The sequence below is a fragment of the Zonotrichia albicollis genome, chromosome 38 (genome assembly GCF_047830755.1).
Source record: "Zonotrichia albicollis isolate bZonAlb1 chromosome 38, bZonAlb1.hap1, whole genome shotgun sequence".
Classification (NCBI taxonomy): Eukaryota; Metazoa; Chordata; class Aves; order Passeriformes; family Passerellidae; genus Zonotrichia; species Zonotrichia albicollis.
The window spans coordinates 230222-254434 of NC_133856.1; the positions used below are offsets into that span (position 1 = coordinate 230222).

Genomic DNA, 24213 nt, shown 5'->3' on the forward strand with positions numbered 1-24213 from the left:
CCGCCCTCAAAGGGATCCAGGCCACGCCCTCCGATTTCTCAAACCACGCCCACAAATGGGGTCAAGACCACGCCCACAAAGAGCTCCAGACCACGCCCACAAATGTCACCCGGCTCCGCCCACACCCGGAAGTGCCCCCGCGGGGGGTGGGGGGGGTGGGGGGGACAAAGGGCGCAGGAGGGGGAGGGGAGCGAGCGCTAATTAGTGAGTGCGGGTTAATTAGGGCGGATTGGGCATTAATTAAGGGGGGGTTGGGGTTAATTAAGGAGGGTTTAGGGTTTATAAGGGGGTTTGGGGGTTAATTAGGGGAATTTCTGGGTTAATTAGATGGGTTGAGAGTTAATTAGGGGTGTTTACATAGTTAATTAAGGGCGTTTGTGTTAATTAGTGGGGTTTTAGGGTTAATTAGGGAAATTTATGGGTTAATTAGGGGGGTTTGAGTGTTAATTAGGGGGAGCTCGGGCTTAATTATGGGAATTTAGGGGTGAATTAGAAGGTTTGGGGCTTAATTAGGAGTATTTGGGGGTTAATTAGGAGAATTTAAGGGTTAATTAGCGGACTTGAGGGTTAATTAAGGGGCTTAGGGGGTGAATTAGTTGGGTTTGGGGCCCTATAAGGGTTAATTAGAAGGTTGGGGTTAATTAGGGGAATTTAGGGATTAATTGGTTTGAGGGTTAATTAAGGGGGGTTTGGAGTTAATTAGGGGGCCTTTGGGGCTTAATTAAGTGTTAATTAGGGCGGTTTGAGGGTTAATTAAGGGGGTTTGGGGCTTAATTAGGGGAAATTGGGGGTTAATTAGGAGAATTTAGGGGTTTATTAGAAAGTTTTGGGCTTAATTAGATCGATTTTGGGTTAATTAAGGGAGTTTGGGGGTTAATTAGGGGGTGGGGGATCAATTAATTAGGGGTAATTAATGCTAATCATGGGTTAGTTCCTGTTAATTAGGGATTGATTCGTGTCAGTTGGGGTTAATCAGTGCTCATTGGGGATTAATTAACGTTGATTAGTGTAAATTAAGGGTTAATAATGGCTAATTAGGGGTTAATTAGTGTTCATTAGAGGTTAATTAGTGCCACTTAGGGGTTAATTAGTGTTTATTAGGGGTTAGTTGGTGTTACTTAGGGGTTAATCAGTGTTAATTAGGGGTTAGTTGATGTTACTTAGGGGTTAATTAGTGTTAATTAGGGGTTAGTTGATGTTGCTTAGGGGTTAATTAGTGTTAATTAGTGTTACTTAGGGGTTAGTTGGTGTTACTTAGGTGTTAATTAATGTTAATTAGCGTTAATTGGCTGCCCCAGGCCATGGAGGAGCAGCCGCGGTTTCGGCGCGTTGGGATCCTGGGATACGGACAGCTCGGTACTGGGTTATACTGGGATGGACTGGGATATACTGGGACGGACTGGTTTATACTGGGACGGACTGGTTTATACTGGGATATACTGGTTTATACTGGGATGGACTGGGATATACTGGTTTATACTGGGACGGACTGGTTTATATTGGGATATACTGGTTTATACTGGGATATACTGGTTTATACTGGGACGGACTGGTTTATACTGGGATGGACTGGTTTATACTGGGACGGACTGGTTTATACTGGGATATACTGGGTTGGAGTGGGATAAACTAGTTATACTGGTTTATACTGGGATATACTGGGATATATTGGAATATACTGGTTTATACTGGTTTATACTGGGATGGACTGGGATATACTGGGATGGGCTGGTTATATGGACTGGAGATACTGGTTTATACACGGATGGACTGGGATGGACTGGGATATACTGGGATGGACTGGGATATACTGGGATAGACTGGTTATATGGACTGGGGATACTGGTTTATACTGGTTTATACTGGGATGGACTGGGACAAACTGGTTATATTGGTTTATACTGGGATATACTGGTTTATACTGGTTATATGGACTGGGTTATACTGGTTTATACTGGGATGGACTGGGGTATACTGGGTTACACTGGGTTATACTGGGATGGACTGAGACTGACTGGGTTATACTGGTTATACTGGTTTATACTGGTTATATGGACTGGGGATACTGGTTTATACTGGTTTGTACTGGGACAAACTTGTACTGCTTCGTACTGGTTTATACTGGGACAGACTGGGTTATACTGGGTTATACTGAGTTATACTGGTTATACTGGGTTATACTGGGATGGACTGAGATTGAGTGGGTTATACTGGTTATACTGGTTTATACTGGTTCTATGGACTGGGGATACTGGTTTATACTGGGAAACAGAGAGCTCAGTACTGGAAGAGACTGGGATGGATGGAGGATACTGGTTTATAGTGGGATGGACTGGGACAAACTGGGTTATACTGGTTTATACTGGGATATGGAGAGCTCAGTACTCGGAGGGACTGGGGATACTGGGATAGACTGGGTTATATTGGGTTATACTGGTTTATACTGGTTCTATGGACTGGAGATACTGGTTTATGCTGGGATGGACTGGGACAAACTGGTTATACTGGTTTATACTGGACTATACTGGTTTATACTGGATATACTGGGATATGGAGAGCTCAGTACCGGGATAAACTGGGATATACTGAGATATACTGGTTTATACTGGGTTATACTGGGATGTACTGGGATACAGAGAGCTCGGTTCTGGGAGGGACTGGGCATACTGGGATGTCCTGGGTTATACTGGCTTTTACTGGGTTATACTGGGATGTACTGGGATGTGGAGAGCTCAGTGCTGGGAGGGACTGGGAGGGACTGGGACTAACTGGGACAAACTGGGGGCACATTGAGGGGACACTGGGACAGACTGGGATAAACTGGGAGGGACTGGGAGGGGACACTGGGGACACTGGGAGGGGACATTGGGGACATTTGGGACACTGGGAGGGACTGGGACAAACTGGGATGGACTGGGAGGGACTGGGAGGGGACACTGTGGGGACATTGGGAGGGAACTGGGATGAACTGGGAGGGGACACTGGGACAAACTGGGATGGACTGGAGGGAACACTGGGAGGGGACACTGGAGGGACATTGGGGACATTGAGAGGGGACACTGGGAGGGACTGGGACAGACTGGGAGGAACTGGGATAAACTGGGAGGGGACACTGGAGACATTGGGAGGGGACACTGGGATGGGACTGGGACAGACTGGGATAAACTGGGAGGAGACAGAGGAAGGGACTGGGAGGGGACACTGGGGACATTGGGAGGACATTGAGGACATTGGGAGGGGACACTGGGATGGAACTGGGAGGGAACTGGGATAAACTGGGAGGGACACTGGGAGGGACTGGGGGGGACACTGGGGGGACACTGAGGGGACATTGAGAGGGGACACTGGGATGGAACTGGGATAAACTGGGAGGGACACTGGGGACATTGAGAGGGGACACTGGGATGAACTGGGAGGGACTGGGAGGAGACACTGAGGGGACATTTGGGACAGTGGGAGGGACTGAGGGGACACTTGGGGACATTGAGAGAGGACACTGGGAGGGACTGGGAACAAACTGGGAGGGGACACTGGGAACGCTGGGAGATGACAGGGGGAGGTGACAGCACTGTCCCAGGGGAGGTGACAGGGCTGTCCCCAATGTCCCCAGGGCCATTCCTGGTGTCACAGGTGACACATGTGACAGGGCTGTCCCAGGGGAGGTGACAGCACTGTCCCCAATGTCCCAAAGGCCATTCCTGGTGTCACAGGGGAGGTGACAGGGCTGTCCCAGGGGGAGGTGACAGGGCTGTCCCCAATGTCCCCGATGTCCCCAGGGCCATTCCTGGTGTGACAGAGGGGAGGTGACACCTGTGACAGGGAGGTGACACTGCTGTCCCCGATGTCCCCACGGTCCGTCCGTCGGTCTGTCCCTGTGTCACAGTGCGGTGACAGGGAGGTGACACAGGTGACAGGGAGGTGGCACTGCTGTCCCCAGGGCAGTTCCTGGTGTCGCAGCTGCTGTCCCACGGTCCGTCCGTCGGTCTGTCCCTGTCCGTGTGTCACAGGGAGGTGACACAGGTGACAGTGAGGTGGCACTGCTGTCCCCAGGGCAGTTCCTGGTGTCGCAGCTGCTGTCCCACGGTCCGTCCGTCGGTCTGTCCCTCGCCTTTGTCTGGGCTCGCCGCTGGGAGGCGCTGGAGGCGCTGCCGCCCGCTCTGCGCCTGCGCGAACTGAGCGAGCTGCCGAGCACGTGAGGGACCCGAAACGGCCCCAATTTAACCCAAAAATGTTCCGGAATTCACCCCAGAAATGTCCTGAATTCACCCCAAAAATGTTCCCAAAAATGTCCCGGATTCACCCCAAAAATGTCCCCAAAAATGTCCCCAAAAATGTCCCCAAAATGTCCCCAAAAAAGTCCCCAAAAAATGGCCCGAATTCAACCCAAAAATGTCCCCAAAAATGTCCCGCATTCACCCCAAAAATGTCCCCAGAAATGTCCCAAAAATGTCCCGAATTCACCCCAGAAATGTCCTGAATTCACCCCAAAAATGTTCCCAAAAATGTCCCGGATTCACCCCAAAAATGTCCCCAAAAATGTCCCCAAAATGTCCCCAAAAATGTCCCGAATTCACCCCAAAAATGTCCCCAAAAAATGGCCCGAATTCAACCCAAAAATGTCCCCAAAAATGTCCCGCATTCACCCCAAAAATGTCCCCAGAAATGTCCCAAAAATGTCCCGAATTCACCCCAGAAATGGCCCGAATTCAACCCAAAAATGTCCCCAAAAATGTCCCAAAAATATCCGGAATTTACCCCAAAAATGTCCTAAATTCACCAAAAAATGTCCCAAAAATATCCGGAATTCGCCACAAAAATGTCCCGGAATTCACCCCAAAAATGTCCCCAGAAATGTCCCAAAAATGTCCCGAATTCACCCCAAAAATGTCCCCAGAAATGGCCTGAATTCAACCCAAAAATATCCCCAAAAATGTCCCAAAAATATCCGGAATTTACCCCAAAAATGTCCTAAATTCACAAAAAAAATGTCCCAAAAATATCCGGAATTCGCCACAAAAATGTCCCAAAAATGTCCCGGATTCACCCCAAAAATGTCCCCAGAAATGTCCCGAATTCACCCCAAAAACGTCCCCAGAAATGTCCCGGATTCACCCCAAAAATGTCCCCAGAAATGTCCCAAAAATGTCCCGAATTTACCCCAAAAATGTCCCCCAAAATGTCCCGAATTCACCCCAAAAATGTCCCCAAAAATGTTCGGAATTAACCCTAAAAATGTCCCAAATTCACCACCAAAATCCACCCAGATTTACTCCAAAATGTGCAAAAAAACGTCCTACATTCACCCCAGAAATGTCCCAAAAAATGTCTGGAATCCACCTTAAATATGACCCAAAAATATACCGAATTAACCCCAAAAACGTCCCAAATCCATCCTGAAAATATCCCAAATTCATCCCAAAAATATTTCGCATTTACCCCAAAAATTAACCCCAAAAATGTCCCAAATTCACCTATAAATGTCCCGGATTTACCCCATAAATGTCCCAAAACTTTTCCAAACTCACCCCAAAACTGCCCCCAAAAATGTCCCGGATCTACCCCAAAAATATCCCGAATGAATCCCAAAATATCCTGAATTTCAATATCCCAAACCCATCCCAAAACTGCCCAGATTCACCCCAAAATGTCCCAAAACTGCCCCAAAAAACCTGAAAAAAAACCCAAATCCCAATGTCCCCAAATGTCCCCAATCCCCCCGATGTCCCCATTGTCCCTTCAGTCCCTATGATGTCACCCATGTCCCCAATGTCCCCAAAATGTCCCCATTGTCCCCAGTCCCCCCAATGTCCCCATTGTCCTCAATGTCCCAAATGTCCCCAAATGTCCCCAATGTTCCCCCAATCCCCCTGATGTCCCCATTGTCCCCAATCCTCCAAATGTCCCCAATGTCCCCAAATGTCCCCAATGTCCTCCAATGTCCCCAAATGTCCCCATTGTCCCCAATCCCCCCAATGTCCCCATTGTCCCCAATGTCCCCAAATGTCCCCCAATGTCCCCATTGTCCTCAATGTCCTCAATGTCCCCAATCCCCCCAATGTCCCCAATGTCCCAAATGTCCCCAATGACCCCAACCCGTCCAATGTCCCCAATGTCCTCACCAGTCCCTATGATGTCACCCATGTCCCCAAATGTCCCCATTGTCCCCAGTCCCCCCAATGTCCCCATTGTCCCCAATGTCCCCAACGCTGTCCCCAGGGGGGTGGACCTGGTGGTGGAGGTGGCACACCCGTGTGTGACACAGGGAGCACGGCGAGGACATCCTGGGACACGCCGACCTCATGGTGACACCGCGGGGACACCGCGCACCGATGTCCCCAAATCCCCCCATGTCCCCAAATCCCCAATGTCCCAATCTCCAAATGTCCCCAGTGCCCCTCCAATGTCCCCAAATCCCCTCAATGTCCCCAGTGTCCCCATTGTTCCCAATGTCCCAATCCCCCCAATGTCCCAAAGCCCGCCAATGTCCCCAATCCCTCATTGTCCCCAATGTCCCAGTTGTCCCCCATTGACTCCAATGTCCCCAACATCCCAATGTCCCCAATCCCCCATTATCCCAATTTCCCCCATTGTCCCCAATGTCCCCGATGTCCCCAATGTCCCCCTACTCCCATTGCCTCCCATGTGCCCAATGTCCCCCCATGTCCCCAATCCCGTCATTGTCCCCAATGTCCAAATCCTCCCATTGTCCCCAGTCCTCCCATTGTCCCCAATGCCCCCAAAATCCCCAATGTCCCCATGTCCCTGATGTCCCCAATCCCTCCATTGTCCAAAATGTCCCCAATACCCCCAATGTCCCCAATCCCTCAATGTCCCAATGTCCCCAAATGTCCCAAATTGTCCTCAATGCCCATTGACCCCATTCCCCTTAAGGTCCCCAATGTCCCCAATCCCCCCATTGTCCCCCAGTGTCCCCAATCCCCCATTGTCCCCAATCCTCCCATTGACCCCAATGTCCCCGTGTCCTGATGTCCCCAATCCCTCCATTGCCCCCATTGTCCCCAATGTCCCATTGCCCCCAATGTCCCCAATCCCCACAATGTCCCCATTATCCCCAAACCCCCATTGTCCCCAGTGTCCGAAATCCCTCCATTGACCCTTTTGCCCCAATTCCCCCCGATGTCCCCACTGTCCCCACTGTCCCCAATGTCCCCAATCCCTGCAATGTCCCCATTATCCCAAATCCCCTCGATGTCCCCACTGTCCCAATGTCCCCATTGTCCCCAGCTGGGGTCCCCCACGGCGCTGGCGGACGCCGGTCACCGAGGGGCGGCTGCGGGCGGCGGCGGCGCGCGGGGGCCACACCCTGTACGTGCCCCGGGGGGCGCTGTGGGGCTGCGAGGACATCGCCAGGATGGACAGCGCGGGGACACTGCAGGTGACACCAACGGGGACGTTGGGGACATTAGGGACACTGCTGGGACATTGGGTTAATGGGGACAATGGGGGTAATGGGGACATCGCCGCCGCATGGACAGTGCGGGGGACACTGCAGGTGATATTGGGGGACCACTGCTGGGGACATTGGGTTAATGGGACACTTGGGGACATTGGGGATAATGGGGGACAATGGGGATAATGGGGACATCGCCAGGATGGACAGCGCGGGGACACTGCAGGTGACACCAACGGGGACATTGGGGATAATGGGGTTAATGGGGACATTGGGACATTGGGGTTAATGGGGACATCACCAGGATGGACAGCGCGGGGATGCTGCAGGTGACACCAACGGGGACATTGGGGATAATGGGGTTAATGGGGACATTGGGGACATTGGGGTTAATGGGGACATCACCCAGATGGACAGCGCGGGGACACTGCAGGTGACACCAACGGGGACATTGGGGGACATTGGGGTTAATGGGGACATCGCCCGGAATGGACAGCGCGGGGACACTGCAGGTGACACGAATGGGGACAGTGGGGACACTGCTGGGGACATTGGGGACAGTTGGGACACTGCAGGTCCATCCCGACACTGTCCCCTGATCGCGTCCTCTGGCTGTGCCCCGTGTCCCCAGAGGTGACAGTGACAATGTCCCCTGTGTCCCCTGACAATGTCAACGTCCTTGACTGTCCCCAGAGGTGACAATGACAATGACAATGTCCCCTGTGTCCCCAAGGTGACAATGACAATGTCCCTGTCCCCGCAGGCCCTGAAGGTGACAATGACCAAGGCCCCCGGCAGTTTCCAGCCCCAGGGCTGGCTGTGACAGTGACAGTGACAATGACAGTGACAGTGACAGTGACAATGACAATGACACTGACAATGTCCCTGTCCCTCTGTGTGTCCCCAGGCGCTGAAGGTGACAATGACCAAGGCCCCCCGGCAGTTTCCGTGCCCAGGGCTGGCTGTGACAGTAACAGTGACAGTGACAATGACAGTGACAATGTCCCCGCAGGCGCTGAAGGTGACAATGACCAAGTCCCCTGCCAGTTTCCGTGCCCAGGGCTGGCTGTGACAGTGACAGTGACAGTGACAATGACAATGACACTGACAATGTCCCTGTGTCCCCAAGGTGACAATGACAATGTCCCCCTGTGTCCCCAGGCGCTGAAGGTGACAATGACCAAGGCCCCCGGCAGTTTCCGTGCCCAGGGCTGGCTGTGACAATGACAATGACAGTGACAATGACAGTGACAATGACATTGACAGTGACAGTGACAATGACAATGACAGTGACAATGTCCCTGTGTTCCCAAGGTGACAATGACAATGTCCCTCTGTGTCCCCAGGCGCTGAAGGTGACAATGACCAAGGCCCCTGCCAGTTTCCGTGCCCAGGGCTGGCTGTGACAGTGACAGTGACAGTGACAGTGACAGTGACAGTGACAATGACAATGACAGTGACAATGTCCCCGCAGGCGCTGAAGGTGACAATGACCAAGGCCCCCGGCAGTTTCCGTGCCCAGGGCTGGCTGTGACAATGACAGTGACAATGACAATGACAATGACAATGACAATGACAATGACAATGTCCCCACAGGCGCTGAAGGTGACAATGACCAAGGCCCCTGGCAGTTTCCGTGCCCAGGGCTGGCTGTGACAATGACAGTGACAGTGACAATGACAATGACAATGACAATGACAATGACAATGACAATGTCCCTCTGTGTGTCCCCAGGCGCTGAAGGTGACAATGACCAAGGCCCCTGCCAGTTTCCGTGCCCAGGGCTGGCTGTGACAGTGACAGTGACAATGACAATGACAGTGACAATGACAGTGACAGTGACAATGTCCCTGTCCCCACAGGCGCTGAAGGTGACAATGACCAAGGCCCCCGGCAGTTTCCGTGCCCAGGGCTGGCTGTCCCCGCGCGTGGCGGCCGCGGTGGCCTCGGGGACACGGACGGTGCTCTACGAGGGTCCCCTGCGCCCGCTCTGTCCCCTTGTCCCCAACAACGTCAACACCATGGCGGCGGGCCGCGGTGGCAGCGCCGCACCTGGGCTTCGATGGCGTCACCGCCTGCCTGGTGGCCGACCCCAGGTGTGTCACCTGTGTGCCACCTGTGTGTGTCACCTGTGTCACCTACTGTGTGTCAGCTGTGCTGTGTGTGTCACCTGTGTGTCACCTGTGCTCTGTGTGTCACCCATGTCACCTGTGCTGTGTGTGTCACCTGTGTGTGTGTCACCTGTGTGTCACCTATGTCACCTGTGTCACCTTCTGTGTGTCACCTGTGTCACCTCTGTGTCACCTCTGTGGCCTTCTGTGTGTCACCTGTGCTGTGTCACCTGTGTGTCACCTGTGCTCTGTGTGTCACCCGTGTCACCTGTGCTGTGTGTGTCACCTGTGTGTGTGTCACCTGTGTGTCACCTATGTCACCTGTGTCACCTTCTGTGTGTATCACCTGTGCTCTCTTGTGTCACCTGTGTGTGTCACCTGTGTCACCTTCTGTGTGTCATCTGTATCCTCTGTGTGTCACCTGTGTCATCTGTGCTGTGTGTGTCACCTGTGTGTCACCTGTGTCACCTTCTGTGTGTCACCTGTGCTGTGTGTGTCACCTGTGTCACCTTCTGTGTGTCACCTCTGTCACCTTCTGTGTGTCACCTGTGTCACCTGTGTGTCACTTTCTGTGTCACCTCTGTCACCTTCTCAGTCATCTGTATCCTCTGAGTGTCACCTGTGTCATCTGTATGTCACCTGTGTCACCTCTGTCACCTTCTGTGTGTCAGCTCTGTGTTACCTGTGTCACCTGTGTGTCACCTGTGTGTGTCACCTGTGTGTCACCTGTGTGTCACCTCCCGAGTTACCTCTGTGTCACTTGCGCTGTGTGTATCAATCCCTGTGTCACCTGTGTGTCACCTGTGTGACCTGTGTGTGTCACCTGTGTGTCACCTTCTGTGTCACCTATGTGTCATCTGTATGTCACCCTCTGTGTCACCTGTGCTGTGTGTATCAATCCCTGGGTCACCTGTGTCACCTCTGTCTCACCTCCTGTGTTACCTGTGCCACCTGGGTGGCACCTGTGTGTCACCCCTGTCATGTCTGTGTCACCTGTGTGTCACCTTCTGTGTCATCTGAGTGTCACCTGTGTCACCTGCGTGTCATCTCTGTTACCTTCTGTGTCACCTGTGTGTCACCTGTGTGTCACCTGAGTGTCACCTGTGTCACCTCTGTGTCACCTGTGTGTCAGCTCTGTGTTACCCGTGTCACATTCTGTGTCACCTGTGTGTCACCCGTGTCACCTCTGTGGTGTGTGGCACCTCCTGTGTCACCTCTTTGTGTCACCCCTGTGCCATCAGCGTCCCCTCATTGTCCCTCCAGTGCCACCCCTATGTCTTCTCTCTGTCCCCTTATTGTCACCCTCGGTGTCCCCACTGTCCCCTCAGTGTCCCCAATGTCCCTGTCACTGTTCCCCCAGTGTCCCCAATTGTCACTTGCAGTGTCCCCGACCGTCACCTCATCAATGTCCCCTCAGTGTCCCCGACTGTCACATTGTCACTGTCCCCAATGTCCCCTCACAGTGTCCCCGACTGTCACCTCATCACTGTGGAGGTGTCACCCTGTGTCCCCAATGTCCCCTCAGTGGCCCCCAGCTGTCACATCATCGATGTCCCCAGTGTCCCCAATGTCCCCTCAGTGTCCCCGACTGTCACATTGTCATCATGGAGGTGTCCCCAATGTCCCCTCAGTGTCCCCTCACAGTGTCCCTGATTGTCACATCATCGATGTCCCCTCAGTGTCCTCAGTGTCCCCTCAGTGTCCCCCACTGACACATCATCGATATCGAGGTCACATCGGTGTCACTGTCACTGTCCCTGTCATTGTCCCCTCAGTGTCCCCGACTGTCACATTGTCCCTGTCCCCTCACAGTGTCCCCGACTGTCACATCATCGAAGTCGAGGTCACCATGGTGTCACTCTCAATGTCCCCTCACAGTGTCCCCGACTGTCACATCATCGATGTCGAGGTCACCGCCGTCCCCGAGCACGGCCGCTCGCTGACCGTCACCAGCACCCGCCGCAACCCCGCCGAGCCCGGCCGCGTCACCGGCAGCGCCACCCGCCACAGCTTCTGGAGCAGCGTGCAGGGTTTGTCACCTCAGTGTCACCTGTGCCACCCTCTATGTCACCTGGGCCAACCCTCGGTGTCACCTGGGCCACCTCAGGCCCGCTCACTCTGTGCTCTCCCCGCAGCCTGCACAGGACACGGCGGCTGCGTCAAGCTCTGCTGAGAAGGAACAGCGGAAAAAACCTGCGAGGGACATTTTGGGGACAATTTGGGGACAATAAAACCTGGCAAGGCCTGGCGGTGGTGGCGCCCTTCTTAAAATGGCGGCGAGGGGGAGGCGCGATCTGATTGGTGGAAAAACTACCAGGAAGGAAAGATTCTCACCGCTGATTGGTTAACGCTGCGGTGCAAAGCATCACAGGAAGAAGGTCAAAGCGCTGATTGGTCAGACGCTGAGGAGGGAGGAGAGTGGCGAGTTCTGATTGGTTAGCGGCTCGCAAAGCACGACGGGAGTTGTAGTCCGCGGCCCTGAGGGGGCAGAGGCCGCCATGGCCCTGGAGGACGCGCGGGGTGAGGAGGGGGCGGCCCAGCCGGATTTTGGGGGGTCCTGAGGAGTCCTGGGGGGTCTTGGGGGGCTCAGGAAGGGCTCGGGGAGATTTTTGGGGGGTCATGAGGGGATTTGGGGGCGAAGGGAGGCGGAGGCCGCGCTGAGGGCCCGGGAGGGCGGAAGGGCTGGGGAGGCCTGAGGGGGTTTTGGGGGGTCCCGAGAGGATTTTGGGGGTCCTGGGAGGTTTGGGGGTGTCAGGAATTTGGGGAGGGGGTTTGGAGGGTCCTGGGAGGGATTTTGAGGGGATTTTGGGGGAATTTGAGGGATTTTGAGGTAACTTTGGGGGTGTCAGGAATTTGGGGATGGGTCCTGGGGGAATTTGGAGGTGTCAGGAATTTGGGGAGGGGGCTTGAGGGGGATTTAGGGGGTTCTGGGGGGTCTCTGGGAGGGATTTTGAGGGGATTTGGGGGGGTCTCAAGGGTTTGAGGGGGATTTTGGGGGGCCCTGAGGGAATTTGGAGGTGTCAGGAATTTGGGGAGGGGTCTCGGAGGGGATTTGATGGAATTTGGGGAGGTGTCTTGGAGGGATTTGGGGGAATTTGAGGAGGGGTCTCAGAGGAGATTTGGTGAAATTTTGGGGGGATTTTGAGGGAATTTTGGGGAAATTTGGGGAGGGGTCTCGGGGGTGATTTCGGGGGAATTTGGGGAGGGGTCTTGGGGGGAGTTTGAGAGAATTTTGAGGGAATTTGGGGAGGGGTCTCGGGTGGATTTCAGAGAATTTTGGGGGGAATCTGCGGGAATTTTGGGGAAATTTGGGGAAGGGTCTGGGGGGGATTTTAGGGGAATTTGGGGAGGGGTCTCCGGGGAGATTTGAGGGAATTTCGGGGGAATTTGAGGAGGGGTCTCAGGTTGGATTTGAGGGGCATTTGGGGAGGGGTCTTGGGGTTATTTGAGGGAATTTTTGGAGAAATTTGAGGGGAATTTGAGGGAATTTGGGGAGGGGTCTCAGGATGACTTGAGGGAAATTTGGGGAGGGGTCTTGGAGGGAATTTGGGGGAATTTTGGAGGAATTTGGGGAGGGGTCTCAGGGGAATTTGGGGGGAATTTGGGGAGGGGTCTTGGGGGATTTTTGGGGGGAAATTGAGGGAATTTTGGGGAAATTTGAGGAGGGGTCTTGGGGGGTTTTGGAGGGAATTTGGGGAGGGGCCTCGGGGAAGATTTGGGAGAATTTTTGGGGGGAATTGAGGGGAATTTGGGGAGGGGTCTTGGAGAGAATTTGTGGAAATTTTGGGGGGATTTTGAGGGAATTTGGGGAGGGGTCTCAGAATAAATTCGGGGGAAGTTTGAGGAAAGGTCTTGGAGGGAATTTAGGGAAAATTTGGGGGGAATTTGGAGGAATTTGGGGAGGGGGTTTGGGGTGAATTTGGGGAGGGGTCTTGGGGTGATTGAAGGGCATTTTGAGGAGAGGTCTCAGGGTGACTTGGGAATTTAGTGGTAATTTGGGGAGGGGTCTCGGGGATGATTTGAGGGAATTTTGGGGGGAATTTGAGGGAACTTTGGGGAAATTTGGGGAGGGGTCTTGGAGAGAATTTGTGGAAATTTTGGGGAGGGGTCTTGGGGGATTTTTGGGGGAAATTGAGGGAATTTTGGGAAACTTTGGGGAAGGGTCTTGGAGGGATTTTGAGGGAATTTTGGGAGGAATTTTGGGGAAATTTGGGGAGGGGTCTTGGGGGGTTTTGGAGGGAATTTGGGGAGGGGCCTCGGGGAAGATTTGTGAGAATTTTGGGGGGGAATTTGGGGAGGGGTCTTGGAGAGAATTTGTGGAAATTTTGGGGGGATTTTGAGGGAATTTTGGGGGGAATTTGGGGAGGGGTCTCAGAATATATTCGGGGGAAGTTTGAGGAAAGGTCTTGGAGGGAATTTAGGGAAAATTTGGAGGCAATTTGGGTGAATTTGGGGAGGGGTCTTGGGGTGAATTTGGGGTGAATTTGGGGAGGGGTCTCGGGGATGATTTGAGGGAATTTTTGGGGGAATTCCGGGGAAATTTGGGGAGGGGTCTTGGAGGGAATTTGTGGAAATTTTGGGGAGGAATTTGAGGAGGGGGGGGGGGTCTCTCCCCAAATTTGAGTCTGGGGTCTCACAGCTCCCACTCTCCCCCGCAGCCCCCCTGGATTTGCGGGGGGTCCTGGGGGACCAGGAGCTCCCCGATGTGGGGGGGGGGGCTGCCCGGATTTGGGTCTGGGGTCCCGGGGGTGCCGTACCACGAGCGGCAGCGCCGGCAGCTCTGCGCCCTGCACGCCCTCAACAACCTCCTGCAGCGGCCCTGGCTCAGCCAGGCCCAGGCCGACCGCATCTGCCAGCGGTGAGACCCCAGACCCAATTCGGGGAAGGCTCTGGGGAGGGGTCCTGGGGGGGTTTTAGGGTGGTGGGAGGGGGTTTGGGGGGGATTTTGGGGGGATTTTAGGGTGGTGGGAGGAGATTCTGAATTTGGGGAGGGGTCTCTGAATTTGGGGAGGGGTCTCTGAATTTGAGGAGGGGTCTCGGGGGCGTTGGGGGCTCTTGGGAGGGGTCCTGAGGGAATTTTAGGGTGGTGGGAGGGGGTTTGGGGGGGTTTTAGGGGGGTTTTAGGGTGGTGGGAGGAGATTCTGAATTTGGGGAGGGTTTCTGAATTTGGGGAGGGGTCTCAGAGCAGTTCCTGAATTTGGGGAGGGGTCTCTGAATTTGGGGAGGGGTCTTGGAAGGGTTTCCTGAATTTGGGGAGGGGTGTCAAAGCAGTTCCTGAATTTGGGGAGGGGTCTCTGAATTTGGGGAGGGGTCTCAAGGCTGTGGAGAGGGGTCTTGGAAGGGTTTCCTGAATTTGGGGAGGGGTCTCAGAGGGTTTGGGGGCTTAGGGAGGGGGTTTTGGGGGGTTTATGAGAGTTCCAGAATTTGGGGAGGGGTCTCAGAGAGGTTCCTGAATTTGGGGAGGGGTTTTGGGGGGATTTTAGGGGGGTTTTAGAGTGGTGGGAGGGGATTCTGAATTTGGGGAGGGGGTCTCTGAATTTGGGGAGGGGTCTCTGAATTTGGGGAGGGGTCTCAAGGCTGTGGGGAGGGGTCTCAGAGGGGTTTCCTGAATTTGGGGAGGGGTCTTTGGGGTATTTGAAGGGGTTTAGGGGGTTTTGAGGGGGGGTTTAGGGTCATGGGAGGGGCTCTTGAATTTGGGGAGGGGTCTCAGAGAGGTTCCTGAATTTGGGGAGGGGTCTCTGAATTTGGGGAGGGGTCTCAAGGCTGTGGGGAGGGGTCTTGGAAGGGTTTCCTGAATTTGGGGAGGGGTCTCAGAGGGGTTTTCTGAATTTGGGGAGGGGTCTCAGAGGGGTTTTCTGAATTTGGGGAGGGGTCTCTGAATTTGGGGAAGGGTCTCAGAGCAGTTCCTGAATTTGAGGAGGGGTCTCAAGGCTGTGGGGAGGGGTCTCAGAGAGGTTCCTGAATTTGGGGAGGGGTCTCTGAATTTGGGGAGGGGTCTCAAGGCTGTGGGGAGGGATCCTAGAAAGGTTTCCTGAATTTGGGGAGGGGTCTCAGAGGGGTTTTCTGAATTTGGGGAGGGGTGTCAGAGCAGTTCCTGAATTTGGGGAGGGGGTCTCTGAATTTGGGGAGGGGTTTCAAGGCTGTGGGGAGGGGTCTCAGAGGGATTTCCTGAATTTGGGGAGGGGTCTCAGAGGGGTTTTCTGAATTTGGGGAGGGATCTCTGAATTTGGGGAGGGGTCTCAGAGGGTTTGGGGGCTTTGGGAGGGGGTTTTGGGGGGTTTATGAGAGTTCCTGAATTTGGGGAGGGGTCTCAGAGAGGTTCCTGAATTTGGGGAGGGGTCCCAAGGCTGTGGGGAGGGATCCTAGAAGAGTTTCCTGAATTTGGGGAGGGGTCTCAGAGGGGTTTGGATGGGTTTAGGGGGAGGTTTAGAGTGGTGGGAAGGGATTCTAAATTTGGGGAGGGGTCTCAGGGGGGGTTTCCCCCATTTAAAATGACGTCATTGCTTTGTGGATTTCTATTGGTGCTTTAAGGGATTCAATTGGGTCTGGGGTCTCCGGGGGTGTATGGGTTAATTTGGGGAGGGGTCTTGAGGGATCCCTTAATTTGGGGAGGGGTCTCGGGTGGGATTTCCCAAATTTGGGGAGGGGATTCCCCTGTTTAAAATGACGTCATTGCTTTAAGGGATTCAATTGGGTCTGGGGTCTCTCAGGAGGGGATTCCCCTCCCCAAATTGGGTCTGAGGTCTCTGGGGGTGTCTGGGTTAATTTGGGGAGGGGTCTCGGAGGGATTTCCCAAATTTGGGGAGGGGATTCCCCCATTTAAAATGACATCATTGCTTTGTGGGATCCCCAATTGGCACTTTAAGGGATTCAATTGGGCCTGGGGTCCCTCAGGGTGGGATTCCCCTCCCCAAATTGGGTCTGGGGTCTCGGGGGGGGGTCGCGGGGATGATCAGGGTTAATTTGGGGAGGGGTCTCACCCGGAAGCCCCCCAGGTTGGCCCCAAATTCGCGGCCCAACCCCCACCGGAGCCTGCTGGGATTGGGCAATTATGACGTCAACGTGGTGATGGCGGCGCTGGGCATGCTGGGATTGGCGGCCGTGTGGTGGGACAAGCGGCGGTGAGACCCCAGACCCAATTCAATGAGACCCCAGACCCAATTCAGTGAGACCTCCAGAACCAATTCACCGAGTGAGACCCCAGACCCAAATCGCCAGAGACCCCAGACCCAATTCACCAAATGAGAGAGACCGAAGATTCAATTAACTGAGACCCCAGACCCAATTCAATGAGACCCCTCCCCAAATTCCCTGAGACCCCAGACCCAATTCACCAAATGAGAGAGACCGAAGATTCCATTCACTGAGACCCCAGACCCAATTCAATGAGACCCCAGACCCAATTCACCGAGAGACCCCAGACCCAAATCGCCAGAGACCCCAGACCCAATTCACCAAATGAGAGAGACCAAAGATTCAATTAACTGAGACCCCAGACCCAAATTAACTGAGACCCCAGACCCAATTCACTGAGAGAGACCCCAGACCCAGTTCACCAAGAGAGACCCCAGACCCAATTCCCCAAAGAGACCCCAGACCCAATTCACTGAGAGAGACCCCAGACCTAATTCATCAAGAAAGACCCCAGACCCAAATTAACCGAGACAGACCCCAGACCCAAATTTGGGACCTGTCAGATCTCTCCTTTCTCCTGACTTGTATTGGGATAAAGGGCAGTGAGACCCCTCCCCAAATTCAGGACAGACCCTCGAGACCCCAGACCCAAATTCCAGACTCTTCCCAGGACCCCAGACCAAAATTTGGGCCCTCCCCAAGACCCCAGACCCAATTTGGTACCTGTCAGATCTCTCCTTTCTATTGCAGTATGTTGGGACAAGCAGCCATGAGACCCCTCCCCAAATTCAGGATACACCCCTGAGACCCCAGACCCAAATTCCAGACCCCTCCAAGAGCCCCCAGACCCAAATTTGGTCCCTCCCAGAGCCCCTAGACCCAAATTTTAGAGCCTTCAAAGACCCCAGACCCAATTGAGGATCTCTCAGATCTCTGATTTCTCATGGGTTATACTGGGAGAAAAAGGGTTGAGACCCCTCCCTAAATTAGGGACAGACTCTCAAGACCCCAGACCCAAATTCCAGATCTCTCCCAGGACCCCAGACCCAAATTTGGTCCCTCCCAGAGACCCCAGACCCAATTTGGGACCTGTCAGTTCTCTCCTTTCTCCTGGGGTGTATTGGTAGAAAAGGTGCTGAGACCCCTCCCCAAATTAGGAAGAAAGCCTCTGAGACCCCTCCCCAAATTCCCTGAGACCCCAGACTCAAATTTGGTCCCTCCCTGAGACCCCAGACCCAATTTGGGACCCCCTCAAGTGAAATGGGGACCTCGCAGATCTCTCCTTTCTCCTGGAGTATTTTGGGACAAGCACCCATGAGACCCCTCCCCAAATTCGGGATACACCCCTGGGACCCCAGACCCAAATTCTGGGACTCCTCACCCCTATTCTAGACCCCTCAGAGACCCCAGACCCAATTTGGGACCTGTGATATTTCCCCTTCCCTCAGGGTTTTATTAGGACAAAACATGCTGAGACCCCTCCCCAAATTCAGGATACACCCCTGAGACTCCAGACCCAAATTCCAGACCCTTCCCAGGACCCCAAACCCAAATTTGAGACCCCTCAGAGCCCCCAGACCCAATTCCTTCCCCCCTTCCCCTTCCACTTTTCCCACCGCCATTTCCCACCACCCTCCCTTTAATCCCCAATTAATTAATTAACCAGATCACTCAGAGACCCCAGACCCAAATTTGGTCCCTCTCAGAGCCCCCAGACCAAATTTGGGACCTGTCAGATCTCTCCTTTCTATTGCAGTATATTGGGACAAGCAGCCATGAGACCCCTCCCCAAATTCGGGATTCACCCCTGAGACCCCAGACCCAAATTCCAGACCCCTCCCAGAGCCCCTAGACCCAAATTTTAGAGCCTTCAAAGACCCCAGACCCAATTGAGGATCTCTCAGATCTCTGATTTCTCATGGGTTATACTGGGAGAAAAAGGGTTGAGACCCCTCCCTAAATTAGGGACAGACTCTCAAGACCCCAGACCCAAATTCCAGATCTCTCCCAGGACCCCAGACCCAAATTTGGTCCCTCCCCTGAGCCCCCAGACCCAAATTTGGTCCCTCCCAGAGACCCCAGACCCAATTTGGGACCTGTCAGTTCTCTCCTTTCTCCTGGGGTGTATTGGTAGAAAAGGTGCTGAGACCCCTCCCCAAATTAGGAAGAAAGCCTCTGAGACCCCTCCCCAAATTCCCTGGGACCCCAGACTCAAATTTGGTCCCTCCCTGAGACCCCAGACCCAATTTGGGACCCCCTCAAGTGAAATGGGGACCTCGCAGATCTCTCCTTTCTCCTGGAGTATTTTGGGACAAGCACCCATGAGACCCCTCCCCAAATTCGGGATACACCCCTGGGACCCCAGACCCAAATTCTGGGACTCCTCACCCCTATTCTAGACCCCTCAGAGACCCCAGACCCAATTTGGGACCTGTGATATTTCCCCTTCCCTCAGGGTTTTATTAGGACAAAACATGCTGAGACCCCTCCCCAAATTCAGGATACACCCCTGAGACTCCAGACCCAAATTCCAGACCCCTCCCAGGAGCCCAAACCCAAATTTGAGACCCCTCAGAGCCCCCAGACCCAATTCCTTCCCCCCTTCCCCTTCCACTTTTCCCACCGCCGTTTCCCACCACCCTCCCTTTAATCCCCAATTAATTAATTAACCAGATCACTCAGAGACCCCAGACCCAAATTTGGTCCCTCTCAGAGCCCCCAGACCCAATTTGGGACCTGTCAGATCTCTCCTTTCTATTGCAGTATATTGGGACAAGCACCCATGAGACCCCTCCCCAAATTCAGGATACACCCCTGAGACTCCAGACCCAAATTCCAGACTCCTCCCAGGACCCCAAACCCAAATTTGAGACCCCTCAGAGCCCCCAGACCCTATTCCTTCCCCCTTCCCCCTCCACTTTTCCCACCGCCATTTCCCACCACCCTCCCCTTAATCCCCAATTAATTAATAATTAATTAACTCCAATTAATGAATGAATTAATTACCCCCTCCGCAGCCCCCTGGAGCGGCTGTGCGTGCCCCGCGTGCTCGGTTTCCTGCTCAATGTCCCCTGTGCCTCCCCCAGCCCCAGAGCCCTCAGAGACCCCAGACCCAAATTTGGTCCCTCCCAGAGACCCCAGACCCACTTTAGGATCTCTCAGATCTCTCCTTTCTGCTGACTCATATTGGGATAAAATGCAGTGAGACCCCTCCCCAAATTCACGATACACCCTCAAGACCCCAGACCCAAACTCTCACCCCAATTCCAGACTCTCCCAGAGCCCCCAGACCCAATTCCTTCCCCCTTCCCCCTCCACTTTTCCCACTGCCATCTCCCACTCCCTTCCCTTTAATTCCGCTCCCCATATTAATTCCCCCAATTAATTAATTAGCTAATTAATTAATCAATTACCCCCCCCGCAGCCCCCTGGAGCGGCTGGTGGTGCCCCGCGTGCTCGGTTTCCTGCTCAATGTCCCCTGTGCCGCCCCCAGCCCCAGAGCCCTCAGAGACCCCAGACCCAATTTAGGACCAACTCAAGTGAAATGGGGACCTGTCGGATCTCTGCTTCCTATTGGGGTGTATTGGTGCTGAGACCCCTCCCCAAAATCCAGATACACCCTCAAGACCCCAGACCCAAATTCTAGGACCCCTGACCCCAATTCCAGACTCTTCCAGAGCCCCCAGACCCAATTCCTTCCCCCATTCCCCTCCACTTTTCCCACCGCCATCTCCCACTCCCTTCCCTTTAATTCCGCCCCCCATATTAATTCCCCCAGTTAATTAATTAGCTAATTAATTAATCAGTTACCCCCCCCAGCCCCCTGGAGCGGCTGGTGGTGCCCCGCGTGCTCGGTTTCCTGCTCAATGTCCCCTCGCGGGTGACGCTGGGGGCGCTGGCGCTGCCCCTGAGCCGCCCCCACTGGCTCTGCGTGCGCCCCTTCGGCCCCGCCTTCTACAACCTGGACTCCAAGCTGGCCACGCCCACCCGCATCGGGGCGGAGCCGCAGCTCAGGTGACACCCGGGGACACCTCGGGGACATTGGGGTGGCAGCTGGGGACACCTGGATGGCGTTTGGTGGCACTTTGGGGACACTTCAGGGGCACTTTGGGTGGCATCTGGGGACATCTGGGGGCTCTTAGTGGCACTTTGGGGACATCTTGCGACATCTGGGTGGCACTTAGAGACATTGGGGACACCTTGGGGACATTGGGGTGGCACTTGGGGACACCTGGATGGCATTTGGTGGCACTTTGGGGACACCTTCTACAACCTGGACTCCAAGCTGGCCACGCCCACCCGCATCGGGGCGGAGCCACAGCTCAGGTGACACCCAGGGACACCTTGGGGACATTGGGGTGGCAGCTGGGGACACCAGGATGGGGTTTGGTGGCAGCTCGGGAGCACTTTGGGGACATCTCAGGTGGCATCTGGGAGCTCCTGGTGGCACCTTGGGACACCTGGGGACACCTTGGGATATCTGGGGACACCTTGGGGACACTTTGGGGACACTTGGATGGCATCTGGAGACACCTGAGTGGCACTTGGGGACATCTGGATGGCATTTGGGGACACTTGGGGACACCTGGATGGCACCTGGGGACACCTTGGGAGCACTTGGTGACACTTTGGGGACGCTTGGATGGCACTTGAGGATGTCTAGATGGCACTTGGGGACATCTGGATGGCATCTGGGGACACCTGGGGGGCACTTTAGGGACACTTTGGGGACACTGGGGTGGCATCTGGGGACACTGGGGACACTTGGGTGGCACTTGGGGACATCTGGGGACACTTTGAGGGCACCTCGGGGACACTTTGGGGACACACCTGGTGGGATCTGGGGACTCTTGGGGGCACCTGGCGCACCTGGGGACACTTTGGGGACACTTGGATGACACTTGGGGACACTTGGGTGGCACTTGGGAACACTTAGGGACATCTGGATGGTGTTTGGTGGCGCTCGGAGGGCATCTCAGGTGGCATCTGAGGGCTCCTGGTGGCACTTGAGGATACCTGGAGGCACCTGAGTGGCACTTGGGGACATCTAGGTGGTATTTGGGGACCTTGGGGACACCTTGGGGACATTGGGGTGGCATTTGGTGGCACTTGGAGGGCATCTCAGGTGGCATCTAGCGACATTTGGGGGCTCTTAGTGGCACTTTGGGGACATTTTGGGACACCTGGGTGGCACTTAGAGACATTGGGGACACCTGGGGACACCTTGGGGACATTGGCATGGCACTTGAGGATGTCTAGGTGGCACTTGGGGACATCTGGATGGCATCTGGGGACACCTGGGGGACACTTTAGGGACACCTTGGGGACATTGGGGTGGCACCTGCGGGCTCCTGGTGGCAGCTGGGGACCTTGGGGACACTCTGGGGACACCTGGTGGTGGGGACACCTGGATGGCACCTGGGTGTCGCCTCATTGTCCCTTGTCACCTGTTTGTCCTGATTGTCACCTGATTGTCACCTCTTTGTCCCCTCATTGTCACCTGTTTCTCAGCTGTTTGTCACCTGATTGTCACCTGTTTGTCACTTCATTGTCTCCTGGTTGTCACCTCTTTGTCCCGTTTGTCACCTCACTGACACCTGTTTGTCACCTCATTGTCCCCTTGCTCTCGCCTGTTTGTCCCCTCATTGTCACCTGTTTGTCACCTGTTTGTCCCCTCATTGTCACCTGTTTGTCCACTCACTGCCACCTGTTTGTCACTTCATTGTCTCCTGGTTCTCACCTCTTTGTCCCCTGTTTGTCACCTCACTGCCACCTGATTGTCACCTCATTGTCCCCTTGCTCTCGCCTGTTTGTCCCCTCATTGTCACCTGTTTGTCACCTGATTGTCACCTGTTTGTCCACTCATTGTCCCCTGTTTGTCCCCTCATTGTCCCCAGTCTGTCCCCTGTTTGTGCCCTCCTTGTCCCCTCATTGTCACCTGGTTATGACTACATTGTCATATTGCTGTCACCTGTTTGTCACCTGTTTGTCCCCTCATTGTCTCCAGTTTCTCCCGTTTGTCCCCTCATTGTCCCCTCAGTGTCCCCTCATTGTCACCTGTTTGTCCCCTCATTGTCCCATCATTGTCCCCCGTTTCTCACCTGTTTGTCCCCTCATTGTCCCCTCATTGTTACCTGTTTGTCCCCTCATTGTCCCCCGTTTCTCCCCTGTTTGTCCCCTCATTGTCTCCAGTTTCTCACCTGTTTGTCCCCAGTTTCTCACCTCATTGTCCCCTGTCTGTCCCCTGTTTGTCCCCTCATTGTCTCCAGTTTCTCACCTCACTGTCCCCAGTTTGTCCCCTCGCTGTCCCCAGTTTGTCCCCTCGCTGTCCCCCGTGTCTCACCGCGTGTCCCCGTGTGTCCCCAGGGAGTTCCTGCGCTCGGCGCTGGCCCCGGCTCCCTCCGAGCTCTTCCTGGTGGTGTCGCGCGACGTGGAGGAGGCGGGGACGTGGCTGAGCCCCGAGTGACACCTGGGGACAGCTGGGGACACACCTGGGCACACCTGGGTGACACCTGGGCACACCTGGGGACACTTGGATGGCACCTGGGGACACACCTGGGGACACCTGGCTGATCCCCAAGTGACATCTGGGGACACACCTGGGCACACCTGGGGACACCTGAGTGACACCTGGGGACACCTGAGGACAGCTGAGTGACACCTGAGGGACACCTGGGGACAGCTGGGGACACCTGGGCACATCTGGGGACACACCTGGGGACACCTGAGTGACACCTGGGGACACCTGGGCACACCTGAGTGACACCTGGAGACAGCTGGGGACACACCTGGGGACAGCTGGGGACACACCTGGGCACACCTGGAGACACCTGAGTGACACCTGGGGACACCTGGAGGAAACCTGGGCACACCTGAGTCACACCTGGGGACACACCTGGGGACACACCTGGGGACACACCTGAGTGACACCTGGGGACAGCTTGGGACACCTGGGGACACTTGGATGGCACCTGGGGACACCTGGGGGACACCTCACCTGGGGACACCTGAGGGACACCTGGGGACACACCTGGGGGACACCTGAGGGACACCTGAGGGACACCTGGGGACACCTGAGTGACACCTGGGGACACCTGGGGGACACCTGGGGACACACCTAGGGACACCTGAGGGACACCTGGGCACACCTGAGTGTCACTTGGGGACACTTGGATGGCATCTAGGTGGCACCTGGGGACACCTGGGCACCTCCGTGGCATCAAATCCATCCCAGAAAGGATTAAAAGCGATTGGTGGCAGCTTCGTGTCTGTGTGATGGGACCAAAATCCTTGAATTTCATCCCAAATCCCTGAATTTCATCTCAGAATTCCAAATTCCACCTAAAAATCCCCCCAAAATCCCAAAATTTAACCCCAAAATTCCCGAATTCCACCCCAAAATCCCCAAATTTCCTCCTCCCAGCTCCGGGAGGGAGAGGCGGGAAACCTGAGGCGAGGGGCGTGACCACGCCAGAAGCGCGATCTGATTGGCTTTGCTTTTTGATTGACACCCTCACCGTGCCATCACGGCCAATCAGCGCGCAGCATACAGCTTCG

General features: G+C 54.7%; 2 protein-coding genes across 4 annotated transcripts; both read left to right on the forward strand.

Moving 5' to 3' along the window:
• Window positions 1-878: 878 nt before the first annotated feature.
• On the forward strand, window positions 879-11772 carry ASPDH (aspartate dehydrogenase domain containing). The gene is given in 10 exon segments (XM_074531792.1): window positions 879-1356; window positions 4051-4192; window positions 6217-6262; window positions 6264-6302; window positions 7246-7272; window positions 7274-7396; window positions 9274-9441; window positions 9443-9507; window positions 11401-11552; window positions 11658-11772. Coding segments are annotated over 10 exon segments (888 nt in total). The 5' UTR covers window positions 879-1268; the 3' UTR covers window positions 11696-11772.
• A 71-nt stretch (window positions 11773-11843) lies between these two features.
• Window positions 11844-23915, forward strand: JOSD2 (Josephin domain containing 2). 3 transcript variants are annotated; one of them, XR_012577760.1, is made up of 7 exons: window positions 11844-12042; window positions 14181-14380; window positions 16518-16643; window positions 20476-20670; window positions 23023-23125; window positions 23256-23328; window positions 23816-23915. XR_012577760.1 is itself a non-coding variant. In XM_074531794.1 (6 exons), the coding sequence occupies exons 2-5, from the start codon at window positions 14226-14228 to the stop codon at window positions 23120-23122; spliced, it is 576 nt and encodes a 191-aa protein (XP_074387895.1). In that variant the 5' UTR covers window positions 11844-12042; window positions 14181-14225; the 3' UTR covers window positions 23123-23125; window positions 23392-23410. The 3 variants fall into 3 exon arrangements, 2 of the variants coding, with proteins under 2 accessions (XP_074387895.1, XP_074387894.1); XM_074531794.1 differs by lacking the exons at window positions 23256-23328; window positions 23816-23915 and adding an exon at window positions 23392-23410; XM_074531793.1 differs by lacking the exons at window positions 23256-23328; window positions 23816-23915 and having other exon boundaries at window positions 23023-23135.
• The last annotated feature ends 298 nt before the right edge of the window (window positions 23916-24213 follow it).